Source organism: Sinocyclocheilus rhinocerous, unplaced genomic scaffold (assembly GCF_001515625.1).
Source record: "Sinocyclocheilus rhinocerous isolate Xijiao unplaced genomic scaffold, SAMN03320098_v1.1 scaffold1841, whole genome shotgun sequence".
Lineage (NCBI taxonomy): Eukaryota > Metazoa > Chordata > Actinopteri > Cypriniformes > Cyprinidae > Sinocyclocheilus > Sinocyclocheilus rhinocerous.
Window position 1 is genome coordinate 60,283 of NW_015666172.1, and position 19,784 is coordinate 80,066.

The window sequence follows — 19,784 nt, forward strand, 5'->3', positions numbered from 1 at the left end:
CAAATGTCTCTTGAATGTGAATATAAGTCTAAATTTAAACAGTATTATATAGAGCGGTCTCCGATCCTGTCTCTTTAGGGCACTTGGAGGAAACCACGCAATTCATATCGATTACTTTGGCGATGTTTTTTTGCGATTTCAACTTTTTGAAACGTAATATAGTAAGTATGTCTGAAAAAGCACAATTTAAATATATTTCTTTTTCACCTGGGTACACACACATATATATAGGCCTATATATGACAAACTCTGAACTTTGATCTATACACAAAAGTATTAGATAACAGAGTAAACAAGTGTGTGTTCTTAAGAAGAAAGTTCAAAAAGTTATGTGGGATACTAGAGAATACGGGACGCACTCCAAGGAAAGGACAGCCGGCTACAGCCAGTTTAACACGGCACACCCAAGACCAAGTAAGGGAATGACAGGGAGGGAGAAAACAGGAGACCAGTGCATTCTGGGAAATCTCACAGTGGGGTAGAGTGGTTTTGTTTGGAGAAGGCTAATAAGCACAGCTCGAATGTATTGTATTTCCCTTGCTGTAATCACTGTTTATTTTTATAAAACAGTTGTTTCCTCCAAACTTACAGTAGAAAACAAAGTCATGGATTCAGGTAAGCTACAGGGAAAAAGGAAAAAAAGGTCATTGTATTTCAAATATATATTTCTACAGTTTTCTTGTACAAACGTCAAGAAAAACAAACAAAAAAGATGATGTAATTCTGAGTTTGACTAGTTTAAATGTCACCTTAAATCTTAAAACACACCTAAATTAAATGTAAAAAATGTAAAGAGTTTAATAGTGTTTATTTAATATATCATTAATTTTACTGCATTGTTAAAAACAATAAGGGTGAATTAAAGTAAACTGGGCCTCATTTGACATTGACTTACCAGATTTACTATAATAACCCCTCATATCAGTAAGATCTATGACACCCACGCACACCATGCACAGGTTTCAGTTTTCCCTTTGATGGCAATACAGGTTTCAGTAGCGTTTGCAGAATCAATAGATGGGGAATTTCTGTGTTGTTTTACTCAATACAAATTTTTACTATAGGCTATCTATTTATGGTATAAAAAAAATAAAAAAAAGTTAAAGTACGGTAAGACACGTAGGCCAATACGATTTCACTTCTGATGATGTTAGGTTATGCTATCGGAGGGCAGAATAGGTAGGGATGGGCATATCGATCCTGAAGTATTGATATATCGATACTGATGCGAATATCGAAAGTATCGATACTCAAATAAAAAATATATACTAAGGATTTTTATTTACCAGTAATTTTGTTTATTTAACAAAAAAAATAATAATAATAATAACAATAATGCATACAATATGCATTGAATTGGAATAACCTGGATCGAACTATTTTCCTGCTCATCTGAACCACAGAGAGCGTTCACTCACTTCTGACAGTCCATTCAAACAGAGCTGCGTTTCCCAAAATTATCATAAGAAAGCATTGATGCTTTTGGAAAGGGCAGCCCAGAACAATGCTTATCAGAGGACAGAAAAAAACATATGTTTGAGTTATTTCACAATAAACAAATTGAAATCATAGCCTACATAGTTTGTACAATTACATTTATTTAAATTGAACGTTGAAAGATAATATAGATCATGTTCTATTCTGTAATGTTAATAGAAATCATACACTGTCAGAACAAAAAGGTTGCATTTTATGGATGCAACAGCCTGTCACTGGCAGTCCCTTATGATAATGAACCATGGTTTTACTAAAATGACCATAGTTCAACTGTAGTATTTGTAGATTTGAATCATGTGTAAAGCCCAGAACAATGCTTATCAGAGGACAGAAAAAAACATATGTTTGAGTTATTTCACAATCAACAAACTGAAATTGTGGTCTACAGTTTGTGCAATTACATGTATTTAAATCGAACGTTTAAAGTTCATATTGATCATGTTCTATTCTGTAATGTATAAACCATGCACTGTCAGAATAAAAAGGTTGCATATGCACGCAACAGCCTGTCACTGGCAGTCCCTTATGAAAATGAACCATGGTTTTACTAAAGTGACCGTAGTTCAACAATAGTATTTGTAGATTTCCATGGTTACCACTACAGTAAACATAACCATGTGTAAACAAAAACATAACCTAATAAGTTGCAGTTAAGGCGTATTGAATGTTAAAATGCGTTTCAAATATAAAGTTAAGTGGATATCATTACCCATTTTACTCTTAGTAATTTAATAATTTAACACATTGCATAATTTAAAAGTTCAGTTTAGAAGTATCGTATCGGTATCGACGATACTGGCCTTTAAAAGTATCGATATCGTATCGAAAACAAAATAAGTGGTATCGCTAATCCCTACCTATAGGTGAAAGTAATGACATCACCGTGCTTAGAGACGATGACATAACTTTGTTTAGAAATGCTAGTCCGGTTGCTAAAGTCAGCTTGACTCCTCCCTCCTACGTAGCCTTCACTATAAGAATCCTCGGCATGAATCACCGGCACTTTACTACCAACTACTTCGAGAGTTCGCAACAAGAGAGAAGCAAACAAACAACATGTGTCCAGAAACGGAGTGCGGAATCTGCTACCGAACTTACAACCTCGGTCGGCGGTGTCCTCGACAGCTGTGCTGCAAACACACGTTTTGTGAGAGCTGCCTGGTGACGCTCGGGCGGTCCGTGGAGAGCCCTGAACCCCGGATAATGTGTCCGCTGTGCCGTCACTCGACTCCGCTGTCGAAGGCGAGAATCCAAGAGAACCTACCGATAGACGAAGACATTTTTGAGCGGCTAGTAACCGCGGGCAGCGTGGAGGAATGTGCGGACGACGATGAAGACACCGAGAAGCCAGACCGGGACGTGGTCATCCTACCAAAAGAGGACGTTCCGCCGCCGCCAAGATCGCGAAAAGGACACCTGATGAAATGCTTAAGTCGCCTGTGTAAAAAAGTCACCGGGGATGAGCGGAGAAGTGAGTGTTTCACCTCGATAACCTCTTGTCAACTAGCATGTGTGTTTTAATGTCTTTAATACATGCACTGAGTTCCTAAAGAGTTAATTGTCATGTGTGTTTTCAGATTGTGTGACTGATGAAGACTTGAGGGACCTGGCAATGATGTCCTGCTACATGATGTGAAAGACAACATTTCAAGTTGTTGTCATTCAGACACTCCTAAGGCCAACAGATGCAACCACACACGATTTAAGGGAACAGATGTAATCATTTAAGAATCATCTATTGAAAAACACTGGTTTACTGCTAATCTGAACATTTGGGTGGATGTGTCCCCTTCAATGTCTGTGGGTGTCACTGCCCTGCCTCGAGGTTATGGATGGCACTCCGCAGTGGGATCCTACGGATGGCATGATGTGTTTGTGTGCTGAAGCGGTCAAATGTCACAGTGTCTGTTCAGTGAAGGAGGACTGTTTGCTGTTGGGTGTGGCTTGTCACCATAACAGACGTTTAGGATTGTTAGCAACCTATAAACACAGCAACAAAAACATGTTAACTTGAAAAAAAAAAAAAATTAACCACACTGCCAGTAGTTTTAGGCCAATATAATTTTTTGGTGCTGTTTTTGCTGTTACAAAATTATGGAGACCGTACCCAACAAGTTCTCTCTCTTTTACTTTATTGTAATTAAATGATTTTGAATAATTTCTACGAAATGTTACTTGTATTTAATAAATTAATACGTTTTAATAAGGTGTTAATAAGTTTAATTAAAAAAAAGTTAAAGTTTTTCAGTGTTACATTTGTATCAGAGGAAAGAACCTGGATTATATTTATCTTTTTAAACAAGTTTCATGATCATAAATTAATTTTGTATGTATCTATAAGTATTTTACATTTTTAAGAGGAAATTACTATATACTGATTTGTACCAAATAAAATTTTGTATAATTTTTATGACCAGTTTAGCACATTGTCTTTTTTTTACCACTACATATACTTGTTTTAAAGGCAAGGGCAGAGTACTACATTTTCATCATACTTTCAGAACTCCTAAAATGTGAGAATTGTGCAAATGTGCATGTCTTTAGCTTTAAATGTATTCAGGTGAGTCTCATCAGTGATCACCATTATACTGATCAACAATATTAGCATTTCAGTGAGCCCACATTAGTAGGCTAACTTTGAGCAGGTGTGGCACGAAAGCACAAGTGCGTTAGTCCTTAAAACATGTCTCCTCAATACTATCTGAGGTAAGCATTCAGACCTTCATTTTAGTACAACCATTTTATTTTTGTTATAATATATTGTAATTTTAAGTGTGACTACTTTTTTTTTATAGACTGGCTTTGGTTGGTTTGACTGTTTCTGTTGTGGGATGTTTGCCTGATGCGTCAATCGGTAAGATTTTGTTGTTTTGGTTGCTTCTATTGTCCTCATTTGTAAGTCGCTTCGGATGAAGTCATCTGCTATATGATTTAATGTAATGTAAATGTAATTTTAGTTTTTCAGGGTGTAAATATTTAGAATGGCTGTGATTTTTTTTAAAAGTAGTAAAAATGTATTATTGTCCTTTGGGTGTTTTCAGAATATATCGCATGCTTATCTAAATAAACTGGCTTTAAATTTGCTGCCATTATAAATAACTAAAAATATTGTTGGTTCATCACCAGTGCCTTTAGGAGACCTCTCAGATGATTCAGAGATCAAAATACAAGTGTTGGAAAATTTCAAAAGTGTTAGTCCACCCATTCAAAGTCCAGTAAGAGGCAGACTTCAAGGGAACGTAGAACAATTTAACAGCAAATATCAGCTACCCAGGATCAACTCGGCCTCATACAGCCAGAGAAATGATGGCAATGCAAAAAATCCAAGCTTCAGCCCCACTGACATAAGAGCTTCTGCAGATGTTATCTTTTACCATTCAGTCCCAAATAAAGTCCAGTCCAATACAAATAGCAGAAATAATCCTGTTGAATTTTCAAGTGTCAAATTTAATGATGGAATTGATGCCAAAAGAAGCTATGCTTTGCAAACAGTCCGACAGGAACAAAATCCTTTAGACTTTAAAGGGAGCCAAATGAGCTCTAGTGATCCTAATATGGCCCCAAGGCTAGTGAGGAAAAATGGTGGAATGCATGCAGCAAATGTGCGTAGATCTGGCTCATTTGGATATCAACATATTTTGAAATCAGAAATGCCCTCAGAAAGTTTACGACTCAATGAACCCTATTTGAGGGAAAATATTCCAACTAATTACATGTCTAGAAGCTCAACTGTGAACCAAATGAGGCACAAAAGTGATGGAAACATGCTGTTTGGTCATTTACTTCAAAACCGCGGCCAGAATCAAAAAGTGCTGAGGAATACATCTCCCTCAATTGTAAGACCAAATCAACAAGACGGCAAACCATTACCACATGCTTTTTCTGCTGGGACTGGAGTCATTTCTCAAATTTCCTACGAGAATACGAGGGATGTAGCTCTTTCCAAGGTGTACACACCTCCAACAATCCCAACACCAATATTTCCTGGCTTTATGAGATCAAATTCAAATAGAGGTCATGGCATCCTTCCGTTTAAAAAATCTCTCATGTTTTCTTCTCAACATGATCACGTCAAGCCGTCTAGTTCTGAAAGGGTTGCCAGTCCCAGTACAAAATCAGCCACGAGCAGCTACACTTTCAAGGACATTCACTTGACATCTACACAAAATGATTACCAAAATAGGGGACAAAGTAGTCAGAATCTTGCGCCCATTCAAACATTTCACAGTCAAAAGGAGTATGGTAATTTGGCTACAGGTATATCTGCCTTCAGGCCTTCAGTGACCAATAATGCCCGGTCTTCCTTCCTATCAAATGAGAACAGTGGCATCCAGATGTCTGCGCTACTCGACCGGTCAAAACAAAACACAGACTTGACCCCACAAATGCAGTTTGCAAAGAACACCATGTTACTTTCAGAACGGGCTAAAAATAGGAACCTACCATACCCAACAAATCATTCATTAAAGAAGCCAAGTCAGCATAACATCCGAAATAGGACAGATCTGAATTCCTTCGGCCAAAGTGCAGTGCAATCATTATTCTTTAAAAATGATCCTGCGCCAAGTCTCGTGCCTGGTAAAATAATTGAGAGCGTCCACAGCGTTAGTCCGTCTGTGTCTGGCACTCAAGGCACATCAGAAAATTCAGGTACGTCTAGTAGCCGAAACAGACCGTACTATCTAACTTCTAAAATGCCATATGCTTTTAAAGGTTTCACATTTGTCCCTACATTGCAGACATCTCTACAAAAAACAGAAATGCACTCTGGCCAAAAACCTCTCTCAAACTCTAATGTGCAATATGCCCCTGCTCGTCCACATACCACCTTAAGTGCACTCGCTCAAAAGCCCTTGATACGTGAGAGCTACCAGAAAACGCTTTTTCAGTTCAAGGACATTGAAACAAGCCAAGAAAAACAATTTTATCTAGATCAGACAGATTCTTTTGATAATGGACCTCAGCATGAAACCGTCTCTTCTACTTTAGGTGCAAGTAACCCGATGTCTAATGCTCCAAAGCACCATGTTGTTAAAGGTCAAGCTGTAGTGATGAAAACATCTCTGAGCGGCACGAACACTTCAAGTCTTACAAATAATGGAGCTGTTTTCCTTCAGAACCACCCTAAAATAGGGTACGGTGGGTTGACGGTTGATGAAGTTCAGTCAAAAACATCTCAGAGGTGGACTTCAAGTATGCTTGCTTCAGCCCCGCACACTGAATCTAACCAAGGCGAAATTCCAGCAGTGACATCCTCAAACACCAGTTTTGTTGGACCCAACTCATACGACGCATCCATAAAATCTAGAAACGGTCATGAGAATCCCACATCTGAGCTTAAGTCTTCTCTTATGAACAAAGTGACTGGCTATCCTCAAATACACAATGCTGTTATCCAGCCACTTCGCAGGTATAGCTTGAAGGGACATAAAGGTCTGTTGAATCCAACGATGGAAGTTAAAGACGGAAACACTGCTGGAATAACACAATCAAATATTACTGAATATTACAGTCCCATAAGATTGAGACCGACGAGCAGCGCTGTGATTAGTAGGTGGGTCGAAGTGACTCAAGAAGGAAAGAGATCTGAAGAAAATACAAACCACCAGAATGTGTATGCCATCCCAACCTACCAATCTGCAATATATAGATCTGCTGACATTAATAGTCATAAAACTAATAGCTCTGCAAAGCTCACTTACCAGTTACCTATACACAGATCTGCTATAAAAACTTCTGGCAAAGCTAACGTCATACAAGCCCAGGGATCAAGACCCACAAGCAGCTTTGTAGTCGGAAGGTACATTAATACATTTGATAAAACCTCAACCAAATCAAACCTCAACTTATCTTCTACAAAAACCGGTCTAAACAATTATAAACCGGTTCAGTTTTCAGATATAGCAGGTAGCGCCTCCTTCACTAATGCAGCTGACACCACGGCAAAGAAAGAAGTGGATCCTGAAAGTGAGCAAAACGGCTCCAATTCAACATCAGTGATGGAGGAAAGTTTTAAAGAGCTGCTTTTTGACAACTCCATGATCTCAGCCTTACAAAATGAAACCGATGAAAGTACAATGGATTTAAGTGTCCCTGAGCTTATGCCAACTGCTGCTATAGACTTCACCACAGAATCTCAGCTGCCATTTACAGAAGAATATACTCTACCTCAACCAACTGTCTATTCCTCTGAGTCACAGCTGGATCTTGGGAATCTTACTACATCTACAGCAGAGGGTACCTATCCGCTTTTTGAGGAAACGTTGATACTCAATACAACTTTGCTGGTCAAACTGACATCAGATTGAGATCTGCCTCTTCAAGTTTTCTACTGTATGTACTCCAATGGCAACCGTCATTAACACCAACAGACTAAAATGTGAAGTGTTTTTCTTTTCTGTATTTAGACGGCACCAGATCTGTCGTCACATTCACTTGCATTAAATTTGTGAGTTCTGAGTTTTGTAGTTTGTGCTTTACTTCCCCTTGGTAATCGTTATTTTGGAAGAAAAAATATGGATGGTATTAACAGTATTCCCCCCCCCGTAAATTGTGAAAGTAGTTTCCTGATGTAGGGGTGGGCTCACACACACTTTCTATTTCCTTCTTGCTGATCGGTAGTTGTGTCAACAATATATTACAAAAAAATTGGCCTCAGATGGCCACCAGATGGAGTGTGTGCGCTGTCAGAATGATCTCACAGGGTTCTTCGAGTTCATTGTGGAGTTATTTTGTTCTTTAATTAGGACTGAACTGCCAAAAGAAACTACCTGAAAAGGCATGTGTATTTGAGCAAGCTTGCAATGTGTGAGCACATAATTATTAATCTGAACTGTTTTGAAAAAAGCCTAGCAGGTCTATTAGAGACTATTAAAAACACAAAATTCTAAAATGACATTATTCGTAATTTTGTAAGAGTAATTCTCACTTGAATGAATCACCATGTTGAACAAATAATTTCTGATCATCATAATCATTAATGACAGTTAGTCTCGCTTCTACAATGGCGTAGTATCAAAGCCATAACTGCCACTTTTGTAAGAATGACCCCTAACTTTTTCCCATTAGAAGGGCCTGTGTAAGAAAATTCCCGTGTCTATGCTCCATCCACACTGACCCAGCATGAGGCCAGGACACAGAAAAAAAACTGAGGGGTTTTCTGTCAATCATGACTACATACATTGAACAATGGATTGTCACGCTCCCCCCTACAAATGCTTTGAAAATGGAACATTCCACTTTAAGAACTTTGCAGAGAGAATCTAAAGCTGTAAAATTTGATTATATTTCTAAAGATTGGCCATTTGCAATTTAGCTGAACAACAAGTAAAGGTGGACCTAAAGACAAAAATGCTCATGTGTGCATGAACATTTAGCATTCTGTCATTTTCTCACCCAAGTCTCCTTGTTTCCGTCCCTCCCTCTTTCTCTCTCGAGCTGCGGGGGAATTCTGTAGCATGTGTCTGTGGGTTCTCAGGCAGCTCTTGGGGAAAATAAAATATAGAGGCCCCACAGTAACGTGACCCCTCCCCGCTCTCGCCGCTCTGCTATTCACAGTCTGTACAGCTAGTCTTATTAGGGTGCTGCTAGGGTACAGGGAGCCTTTATGTTTGGATGTGAAGCCAACTTCTGATAGCTTCAGTCTCAAGCATTCAGAAAAAAAAAAAAAAATCTCATCTGAGCTTCAAAAGAAACCTCAGTTTGACTAGAGCCACTCTGTGTAAACTAGAACTAGCACATAAACTTGGCAAATATGGCCACATTTCTTTAGCGAATGGGAAAGAGATACATGGAGTGAAAGGAACTGGCAAGAGAAAAGGGTCCAACAGAAAGCTGTTTTAGTTTAGCGATAATGACAGGGTATTAAAATGCATTAAAACATAATTACCCTCCATGCTGTGGGCAATGAGTACACACAGCAAAACTACTGTTCCCCATCGACCTGCGTCTGCTGAACTTTTGGTTGGGCCTTCCACTCAAAGTGATCAATGAGGCTTTACGGACTACAACACATTACTGACTACAACTGTGCCACATGTAAATCTGTGAGGACAGGAGAGGAAACAGAGGACTGTAAGAAAGAACATATACCAAATTAGCTTGTGATAACCAAGAGTAGTACTGTGTCACTCTCTCTTTCATGTGCACATACTCACTGGCCTTCCTGCCTTGCTGAGCCAAAAGGGAAGTAATAAAGCAGGAAGACTTCCTGCTGTATAGCTCAGCTGTAAGAATGAATTTTGCAAGGCTAAAGCTGTTAGCCGCCATATAAAGTTAGAATAAGGTAAAAGGTAACAGGATTGAGTCAGGACTACATCTGAATTTTTTTTTTTTTTTTTTAAAATTAACTTTAGCATGCATCAAATTGATCAAAAAGACATTTATGATGTTAGAAAAGATTTCTGTTTCAAACAAATGCTGTTCTTTTGAGTATTCTATTCATCAAAGAATCCTGAAAAAAAACCATCTCAGTTTCCACAGTAATATTAATTAGCACAACTGTTTTCAACTGATAATAATAAGAAATGTTTCTTAAGCAGCATCTCAGCATATTAGAATGATTTCTGAAGGATCATGAGACACTGAAAATTGGAGTAATGGTGCTGAAAATTCAGTTTTGCATCACAGGAATAAATCCCATTTTAAAATACAATACAACAGAAAACCAATCTTAAGTCGCTTGGGTATATTTTTAGCAATAGCCAAAAAAACATTGTATGGGTCAAAATTATAGATTTTTCCAAAAATCATTAGGATATTAAGTAAAGATCATGTTCCAGGAAGATATTTTGTAAATTTCCTACTGTAAATATATCCAAACTAAATTTTTGATTAGTAATATGCATTGCTAAGAACTTCATTTGGACAACTTTAAAGGCGATTTTCTCAGTATTTTGATTTTTTTGCATCCTCAGATTCCAGATGTTCAAATAGTTGTATCTCGGCCAAATATTGTCCTATCCTAACAAACCATACATCAATGGAAAGCTTATTTGTTCAGCTTTTAGGAGATGTATAAATCTCAATTAAAAAAAATTGACCCTTATGACTGGTTTTGTGGTCCAGGATCACATATGGAAATAACTTTTACTGTACCTTCTAATCACACTGCAAATTCATAATTATTGTGCCGAAAAACAATAATCCTGAGGAAGATATAATTTTTTTTGCAGTGCATGCAACATTTAATGGCAAGACGTTCTGCTCCGATTTAAGAACTTTTTAGGCCTTTTTTGTGCAAGGGTGAATTAAGACATTTTAAGACCCACAGAAACCCTGTTTATCAGAGTCAAAAGAACCCTAAAACCTGCACACACACACACGTATGCTGCTGCCAGATACATGACAGTGGCTGCCAGCTGCTGATACATTCAGCTTTTTGACATCATTTTTGTCACTTCTTTTCATGTCAAAAGTTCAAAAGACTCACACATTTCTTTCCTGCAGCCTTCAGCCGTGTGCTGAGCCACAGACCCTGGGGACCAGATGGTGAAACTACAGACACGTGTGGATTACCAGCAGGTCATGGGTGGTGCACACCTTCACTTCTGTGTTTCTCCTGTAGGTGAGAGTGTTTGTGTCATCACAAAGCAAAGGCCATCAGGTTTTTCCTGCATGTGGGTAAGAATATAAAAAAGCAGTTGCATAGCAAGTGTTTCTCAGTGCACAGAGGTTTAATTCACCTTGTCCCTGGGCCACTGTGTGTTCTGAATAATATAATTACTCCTGTGGTAATAGGCCACCCATGAATATGTGCCCTCACTTCCAATTCTAGATGCCCAGCCTTCAACTGATGTCAGTGTGCACGCACAAGTTGAAACAAGACCTTCCACATAAAGATCTCTTTTGTACTGGTGAAACATGCATGAAAAATGTGTGGAATGACCCTTGAGACTCTGTATACTGTAATCTATCAGCTCTGAGTAAAACTAGACAGCTTGCTGTTCATTGATGTATAGCCGAGATACTGTTACCACTCTGTCTATAGAGGACAGTGAATGCATGACAGGGCACATACTATGGAAGCTGGTTCTACCTCAGAACAAAAAAAATAAAGGCAATTATGAGATAGAATGAAATAACTATAAGTAACTCACAATTGAAAGATATACAGTAATTCACAATTACAAGAAATAAAGTTGAAAATCTGACAAATAATGTCACTCTGCAACATGCTGAAGGTGAACCAACTCCAGGGTAAGGCTAAAAGTAGCCTAATAACTCTGCACATCATAAACCCATCTATTTTAGGCAAGTGGCCTACCAGGCCAGAAGTCAGAAGTCAGAATGAGCTTTATTGCCAAGTATGTTTACACACACAATTAATTTGTCTTCGCGACAGGAGCTTCCAGTGCAGAAGAAAATACAGACATAGAGCAAACATACATGATAGTGCAGACACACATAGGAATTACACAGTAGAGATGAAATATAACACTAATATAAGAAAAACAGAAAATTAAATAATGCAATATAATACAGAAAAAGAAATATAGAGGAAAAAAACATAATTGCTTTAATGAAGTACAGCTGTACAGGGGAAGTCGTGGCCTAATGGTTAGAGAGCCAGACTTGTAACCCAAAGGTTGCGGGTTCGAGTCTCGTACCGGCAGGGATTATAGGTGGGGGGAGTGAATGTACAGTGCTCTCTCCCACCTTTAATACCACGACTGAGGTGCCTTTGAGCAAGGCACCGAACTGGGTGCCGCAGCAAAAAAAATGGCTGCCCACTGCTCCGGGTGTGTGTTCACTGCTGTGTGTGTGCACTCTGGATGGGATAAATGCAGAGCACTAATTCTGAGTATGGGTCACCATACTTGGCCACATGTCACTTCACTTATTTACAAGTGTACAATTTTCAGATGCTATGTATAAATGTGTCAGTTATAATGGACAATGTATAGTTATGAAAGTTTTAATTGTTCAGGCTGAATATAGCCTGCGGGGGAAAAAACTGTTCTTGTGCCTGGCTGTTCTGGTGGTTGGTGCTTTGTAGCGCTGACCAGAGGGCAACAGTCGAAAGAAAGTGGGCTGGGTGTGAGGGGTCCAAGTGATTTTCCCTTTTAACCCTTATCCTCACTCTGGAGGTGTAAAAGATTTTGGAGGTTGGGCAGGATGTCATAAAATATTTTAATACGATGGAATTTGTATTTAACATCATCACAATTTAATAAAAACATTGTAAGTTACTAATTATAACGCTTTAATTTCCACGGTTATTCAAACAGCGAAAAACGTCTATACAGAAATAGCAAAGAACATTACATTTTCAAACATTATCACTGACTTCAGTTTAGCTAGCGGCCTAGTGCGAGTTAAGCACTCTCAAAAACTCCCGTTTTAATCAGTGAAGCAGTCTACACTGTATGATGAATTAATGTCTTACTTACCTTGTACTAGGGTTGCCAACTTCAGAAAATGAAAATACAGGACAATCACCTTATGGGGTTGGGGGGTGAGTGACCGTGTACACACACACACACACACACACACATACATATATATAGTATGCATGAAAATGCATATTTTTCAATTAAAGACAGCTTATAGACTTAATATGGGCTGCTTTTGGTGCTTGACACCTTTTTATTGGTTATTTTGTGTTTCAAGAATAAGGTCCAAGGTTAAGAATTATGCTATTAGTTACTTAAATATAAAATGTATTTCTCTATTTAACAACATTAAAATAGTGAAAGACGACTTCCCTTACTGATCACGTCTCTTGCGCGGCGGGATGTTGGACTGTCACTATTCACCAAAACTGATTTACTGAAGTGAAAACACGGACGGAATTGGCGTTAGCGCGAGGGCCGCTTGATGTGAGGCGTGAGCGACGAGCCGGCAGAGGATTGCCTAGCCTTCCTCGAACAGTTATGTTCACGATTTCTGATTTTCTTAACGTATACTTCGTGAGGGGGGCTGTGATTGGATGATGACAGGTATCGGTGATCATTCTCAAATGATCAGCACTGCTGCTGTTGTATCAGTCAGTGGTTAGATCAGCGTAGCAGTCAAAAAACGGGACAAGGGAAGTCACGTACGGGACAAATCAATTAGGTCCAAAATACGGGACGTCCCGGCTAATACGGGACGGTTGGCAACCCTACCTCGTACGTACATCTTCACTTTGTTGTTTATGAAGAGAGAATTCATGATACAGCAGAATTCATTCAGCGAGCGCTCACACTGAACAAAACTCTGGCGTTTCAGCGATGATTCATCTGAACGCCTCTGATTGGCCATTGCATTCATAAACTCAAAACAGTCGTGTGTGATTGGCTAGAATGCGCAACACTATGAAAAGATAAAGGTTTCAAAAGGTGGGGTTCGTAACAAATACCATAGAAGAACCATTTGAAGAACATTATAAAATTATAAAGAAGGTTTTCCACTATAAAGAATCTTTTGTGCAATGGAAAGGTTCCATTAATGTTAAAGGTTCTTCATAAAATCACAAGTGTGAGAAATGCAGACGCAAGTGCCGTCTTTTGTTTTACACTGATTAAAAAGAGCGTCATACAATAGCAGCAGAATACACTAGCAGCTGAATATAAAGAAACAAATATTTAATGTTATATATAGGCCTATTATATGTGCTTGCATGTGTTAATGTTATGAGGAATTTTTTTCTGTCCTTTTTGTCTAGTTAAACTCTATTTGTTACATTTGTATCCAAGCAATCACACGTCAGGATGGAACATCCTGAAACAGTTCAGTAAAGAGTCAGGAACAAACATACTACATATAGTGCAAACACAACCATCACACACTGAATATCATAAATATTCATATCAATCACTGAGGTTTGTCAGAAGCAGATAAGGCAAAATATGTGTCCTTTCTTAAAGAAATAGTTCACCCAAAAATGAAAATTCTGGCATCATTTATTCACCCTCAAGTTGTTCCAAACCAGCAGAAGAAAGTAAGTCATACAGGTTTGAAATGACATGAAGGTGAGTGAATAATGAAAATTTTTTCAATTTTAGGTCAACCATCCCTTTAAATTAATTCAGAAGAAAATCTTTAAAAGATAAAGATCTTTCATCATAATAAAAAGTAAAAAAATAAAAAGGGGACAGAAAACGCATGAGAAAATCATGTTTTTAACACTCCTGTTTTTATTTTACCACTGTTGGCCAGCAATGGGTGTCACTGTGGAACAGAGTGTGGGGACGATTTCCAAATTATATCCTTTACACACCCCCCTGTTCCGGACTATCATTGGTATAATCCAATGTGGATTGGGTCAGCTAGCATCCTTGCGTGCCAGTGGAGGTAAGCTACCGCAGAACACCATCACAGAAGCACCCCACCCTTAGAGTAAAAATAGACGCTTAGTGTCACTGAGCCAAATGTCTGTTACTGGTTCCTTTCAGGACGCTTCTGTGAAGGGAGCAGAGGGAAGAGAGGCAGAAAAGAGACAGGCACTTAAGTACTAATGCATGGCTAGAACATGTCACGCATGGGGCAAAGGGGGTAAAGAAAGAAACAAGGAACAGGGAAGGATGATGAACCAGTCAGTCAACATATCTGTGATGCTAGATTAGCTAAACACCATGAAGAACACCATGTGAGATTCATAGTTACTTAATCTTCATCATTATCACCCGAAGAATTACCATCAGTGTTGTTGATGTCTTGCCTCAATGCTTTTAAAGACCCTCTTTTCCTGTCATAAAATGTACATAAAATTAAAGAATAGCAACCTTTATCTTTCAAGCACATCTGTCAATTCTTGAACAATTTAAAGTCTATATGCAGAAAGCGACAATCAAAAACAAGAGGCACTTTTTGAGTACACATACAATTGTGACTGAATCGCTGAATCCTTTTTGTGAATATTGGACACAAACTGTTCAAGTTTCTGTTGAAGGTCAAAGGTCATTGTCATTGGCTCCACTGTCTTCATTCTCCTCTCTGATAGGTTATTGTGCTTGTCTGTTGAGAGTCCGGAGAGCACAGGCTCTCAAACACTCCGTGTTTCTGCTCTGCATTCAGGTGCACGGGAGAGCGCCGGTGTTCCATTTCCCAGAGTTCCATGTTGCTGCGGCATCAACATTCTGAAAAACACAGAAATTAAATATAAGTTGTTGCAAATTCTAATACAAATGAGTGGCAGTGTTATTTATGTATCATTGATATTACTATTATAGTTATTGATAACATTTTGAATTCGATTTTATTTTTAGATTTTCAGTTTTTTTTATATTTTCATATTTTAATTTTAGTTAAAAGTTTTAATAATTTTGTGGTGTTTTTCCATTAGTTTGCATGTACTTTTTAGGTTTTAGCTTATATTTTATTAATTTTATAATACACCTGATCAGGGGAGATTCAGTTTTAAGAATAATCCTAAAAAAAAAAAAATTTAAGAAATTCTAGTATAAATATAAAATGCATTGAGGCTGTTACATGTCTGCAATAAATAAATCTGCAGTCTAAGAATAAGGTAAACTGAAACTGAGGTCTTGTGATTTGTGCAATTGCAAGAAAATCAATAGATATGTTCTATTGCAGCTGTTCTTCTCAGAATAACTATTTGTAAATGCATCGTGACATCGAGTTGTATGTGGTTAAATGGCCTTAATGTCATGATGATGTATAAGACCATATTGCTCTGAAAATGTAAACGTGTTTATGAGAGGTGAACGAGGTCGCACTTAAGTCACATGTTGGTTTAACGGATGCATGCATATGACAAAATATGCATGTTCAGTAAACTTTATAATACACCTGATCAGGGGAGATTCAGTTTTAAGAATAATCCTAAAAAAAATAAATTAAGAAATTCTAGTATAAATATAAAATGCATTGAGGCTGTTACATGTCTGCAATAAATAAATCTGCAGTCTAAGAATAAGGTAAACTGAAACTGAGGTCTTGTGATTTGTGCAATTGCAAGAAAATCAATAGATATGTTCTATTGCAGCTGTTCTTCTCAGAATAACTATTTGTAAATGCATCGTGACATCGAGTTGTATGTGGTTAAATGGCCTTAATGTCATGATGATGTATAAGACCATATTGCTCTGAAAATGTAAACGTGTTTATGAGAGGTGAACGAGGTCGCACTTAAGTCACATGTTGGTTTAACGGATGCATGCATATGACAAAATATGCATGTTCAGTAAACTTAATCAATCCAATGTGCGCCACCGCTTGGTCCATAAATGTGGCCCCCTGGCATTAAAAAACAGTCAATGCAGAATAACAAATTGATGGCCTTTATTCATAAAAGCAAAGATAAGCTAGTCTCAACCTCTTCCTCTGCCTAGCATCCTTTCATTTCCATCCATTATTGTGCTATTTGTAAAGAGTCAAAGTCATGTAGATAAACACAAACAGCAGAGACAGGGAACACTGAACATTTGAAAAGTCTAAATGTACAGCTTTAACGGGTCTGATATCTTTGGTTTTTTATTCTAAAAGGGAACACACAAAATAAACCAAGAGGTATACCTTTAATGCAGTACTCCTATATATTGCTTTAGATAAAAGTACCAGCAGCCTATGAATAAATATACACTGGAATATTAATATACTATACTATAACATTTGTTGGTTGATTGATTGATGGTAAATGAGACATACACTAAATTATTAGATTAAATTAACATTTTGTTTACACAGTACTTACTCCTAATTCACTAAAAATAATAAAAACAGAAGACATGTAGCACCTACTGAGGATTACAGTAGATTTTAGGATCTGTTAATTGGCCACTAAACAGTTATTGTCAATGTTGATAATCTCAAAATTGCCAAATAAATTAATCGGCCAGGCTGATATATATATATATATATAGTTCAGTCATGAAACTCTAGATGGCGCATTCTGACGGGGTGTTAACGTAACTGATGATATTCAGAGAGTTAAACGACTTGGCACAAGCTAATTGGTTCATGCTGCATATGCAGCCAATGAGCTTACTGCCTTGCATTTATATGGCTGGCTAGCATTCACTTGAGATTCCTGCAGCGCGCTTTCAGAGTTCTCTGAAACCCTCCACCTTCCCCAGCTCCACCTGTATAGATCTGCTACGGGTTATGTTATATGCTATTTGTGCAGTAGCAGCATGTCTTAAATACTCACGGCACCGTATCGCCATATGCATTGGCAGTAGCAAGTTCCTGTACTTGCTTGCAGCAGCAGCAATAATCTACAACTACAGCAATAACCAACAGCAGCAGCAATTCAGCAGCAGCGTAGCAGATCTGTTCCGCCAAGACCAAATGCATTAACATTGTCATATCCATTATCATGCTAAAATGTTCCGAGAGTTGTCATGATTGAAAATGGTCTATCACTAGTTGAGACATTATAAAACATTTTATATTTAACAACCACAAATTTACCACACCCATTGTATATAAAACTATTATCTTCTAATACTGAATGTAGACTAATGGACGAGGTGTTGTATGTGTATGTACCATCTTCTAAACGTAATTTTTGCAATAAATAAATAAATGAATAAAATAACATGCCTATAAAAGCTCTGCATGAACCAACAAGTGAAATATTACCCAAATCCAATATCAACAGTATGTTATTTAAAAATAAAAAAAAAATAAAAAAAAGAGAAAAGCTTTTTCTATATTTAGTTGTAACTGATGTAGTAAAAAAATGACATGTTTTGACAAAGGGAAGTAAACAAAATTATTATTGATGACCTGAAAATTGGCCAATGTTCCTTTTCCTTGTTGCTCTCAATTTTCTAGTCTTGGCTCTAATTGTAAAAAGGTTGCCCCCCTCCACCTCTGCCCCTCACTGCGCACAGCTATATTTACTCCCTTCAGAACAAGTCGTTCCAACCAGAACACAAAGAGACTCAATCAGAAAGAGAGAGAGGAACAGGCAGAAATCAGATGGGCATCAGTACACCAACATTTGGCAATGCAGCACCTAAGACACAAATTATGCTGGTGACAGGTCGTGCTAGCCTTTTCAACAGCAAAAGAAAACATTGAGATTTCGTTATACTACTTATTGTGTGTCCAATAAAGATTATTATTTGTGTTGCGATAACCTTTATGCAGAAGATAATAAAAAATAAACACATAAATAATCACTATGATACAATTACAATATGCATTATCATTATTTATTTGCACCTTTTTTTCATTGCTATACATTTCTCAGTTTATAATCAATGGTGGCACTTCAATAACCGATGAAGTAGAAAAGTGTGCACACTGTTAAAAATTCCTCTCATCACAACTACTTTATGCTAACAGCACTAGTTTGGACATGACAGCTGCAGTGCTGCAGGTAGAAAGCCATTTCCTGCACTAAGAGCCGTGATGAGATGAGACCACAGATCCATCCATCCATCTCTGTGTTGCGATAACCTTTATGCAGAAGATAATAAAAAATAAACATAAATAATCACTGATACAATTACAATATGCATTATCATTATTTATTTGCACCTTTTTTTCATTGCTATACATTTCTCAGTTTATAATCAATGGTGGCACTTCAATAACCGATGAAGTAGAAAAGTGTGCACACTGTTAAAAATTCCTCTCATCACAACTACTTTATGCTAACAGCACTAGTTTGGACATGACAGCTGCAGTGCTGCAGGTAGAAAGCCATTTCCTGCACTAAGAGCCGTGATGAGATGAGACCACAGATCCATCCATCCATCTCTCTCATTTCATCACGTATCCTGCCATCCGTACACTGATCGATTTAACAATGCCTCTGGGACCATCTCTCTCCCTCTCTTCCCCCTCTCTCAGTCTCTGCTCTGTGACATGTTTTATGTTTTATCTGTCTGTCTGGGTTGGCATACATTAGTTCAGTGTGAGTGTGAGTGCAAGTACAGTGGGGAGAGTGTCTGCGGACCGTGTGTGTGTTTGTTTGTGAATGTTTCAGGCATTACTAGATGGCATTTTGGTGCCTGTATATTTTACAGTTTCATTAACTGATTTAACCAAGCAAGCTGAACTACTAAAACTGCTTTGTAGCTTAAAATATACCAATAACCTGATAAATATTTATTTATATTAAATAAATTAACTTAAGTTAAAGGGGTCCTATTATGCTCTTTTACAAAGCCTTGATTTGATTTGGGGGTGTACTAGAACAGGCTCTCATACTAGGTCGTTCGAAAAACACATTATTTTTCACATATTTTACATTATTACAGCACCTCTCTCCCCAGTCTGGCATGAACGGCTCGAATAGTTCCTGTATCAAATGAAGGCCCGCCTTCTGAAATACGAAATGTGCTGTGATTGGTTAGCTGGGCCAGTGTGTGCTGTGATTGGCAGCACTC

The 19,784-nt window shown here is 37.9% G+C and overlaps 3 protein-coding genes across 4 annotated transcripts in view; 2 read left to right on the forward strand and 1 right to left on the reverse strand.

Annotated features, from left to right (window-relative positions):
* The first annotated feature begins 2,486 nt into the window (after nucleotides 1-2,486).
* LOC107731919 (E3 ubiquitin-protein ligase RNF182-like) lies at nucleotides 2,487-3,484 on the forward strand. The gene is made up of 2 exons (XM_016543126.1): nucleotides 2,487-2,968; nucleotides 3,075-3,484. The coding sequence occupies exons 1-2, from the start codon at nucleotides 2,554-2,556 to the stop codon at nucleotides 3,131-3,133; spliced, it is 474 nt and encodes a 157-aa protein (XP_016398612.1). The 5' UTR covers nucleotides 2,487-2,553; the 3' UTR covers nucleotides 3,134-3,484.
* Nucleotides 3,485-4,023: 539 nt separating this feature from the next.
* LOC107731918 (uncharacterized) lies at nucleotides 4,024-7,956 on the forward strand. The gene is made up of 3 exons (XM_016543125.1): nucleotides 4,024-4,203; nucleotides 4,293-4,351; nucleotides 4,624-7,956. The coding sequence occupies exons 1-3, from the start codon at nucleotides 4,181-4,183 to the stop codon at nucleotides 7,803-7,805; spliced, it is 3,264 nt and encodes a 1,087-aa protein (XP_016398611.1). The 5' UTR covers nucleotides 4,024-4,180; the 3' UTR covers nucleotides 7,806-7,956.
* Nucleotides 7,957-15,090: 7,134 nt separating this feature from the next.
* Nucleotides 15,091-19,784, reverse strand: part of LOC107731908 (insulin receptor substrate 1-B) — a 48,962-nt gene continuing 44,268 nt past the window's right edge. For both annotated transcript variants that reach the window (XM_016543108.1, XM_016543109.1), the window contains one exon: nucleotides 15,091-15,557. Coding sequence is in view for 1 of the 2 variants with exons in the window: in XM_016543109.1 (XP_016398595.1) it covers nucleotides 15,550-15,557 (8 nt within the window). In the remaining variant the exon portion in view is untranslated. The remainder of the gene's footprint in view (nucleotides 15,558-19,784) is intronic.

Excerpts from the sequence above, each read along its gene's own strand:
- LOC107731918 (XM_016543125.1), top strand. The coding sequence starts at position 4,181 with ATGTCTCCTCAATACTATCTGAG. Across the intron at positions 4,204-4,292 it reads TCTCCTCAATACTATCTGAG|ACTGGCTTTGGTTGGTTTGA; the intron begins GTAAGCATTCAG and ends TTTTTTTTATAG. Across the intron at positions 4,352-4,623 it reads TTTGCCTGATGCGTCAATCG|TGCCTTTAGGAGACCTCTCA; the intron begins GTAAGATTTTGT and ends GTTCATCACCAG.
- LOC107731919 (XM_016543126.1), top strand. The coding sequence starts at position 2,554 with ATGTGTCCAGAAACGGAGTGCGGAATCTGCTACCGAACTTACAACCTC. Across the intron at positions 2,969-3,074 it reads CACCGGGGATGAGCGGAGAA|ATTGTGTGACTGATGAAGAC; the intron begins GTGAGTGTTTCA and ends GTGTGTTTTCAG.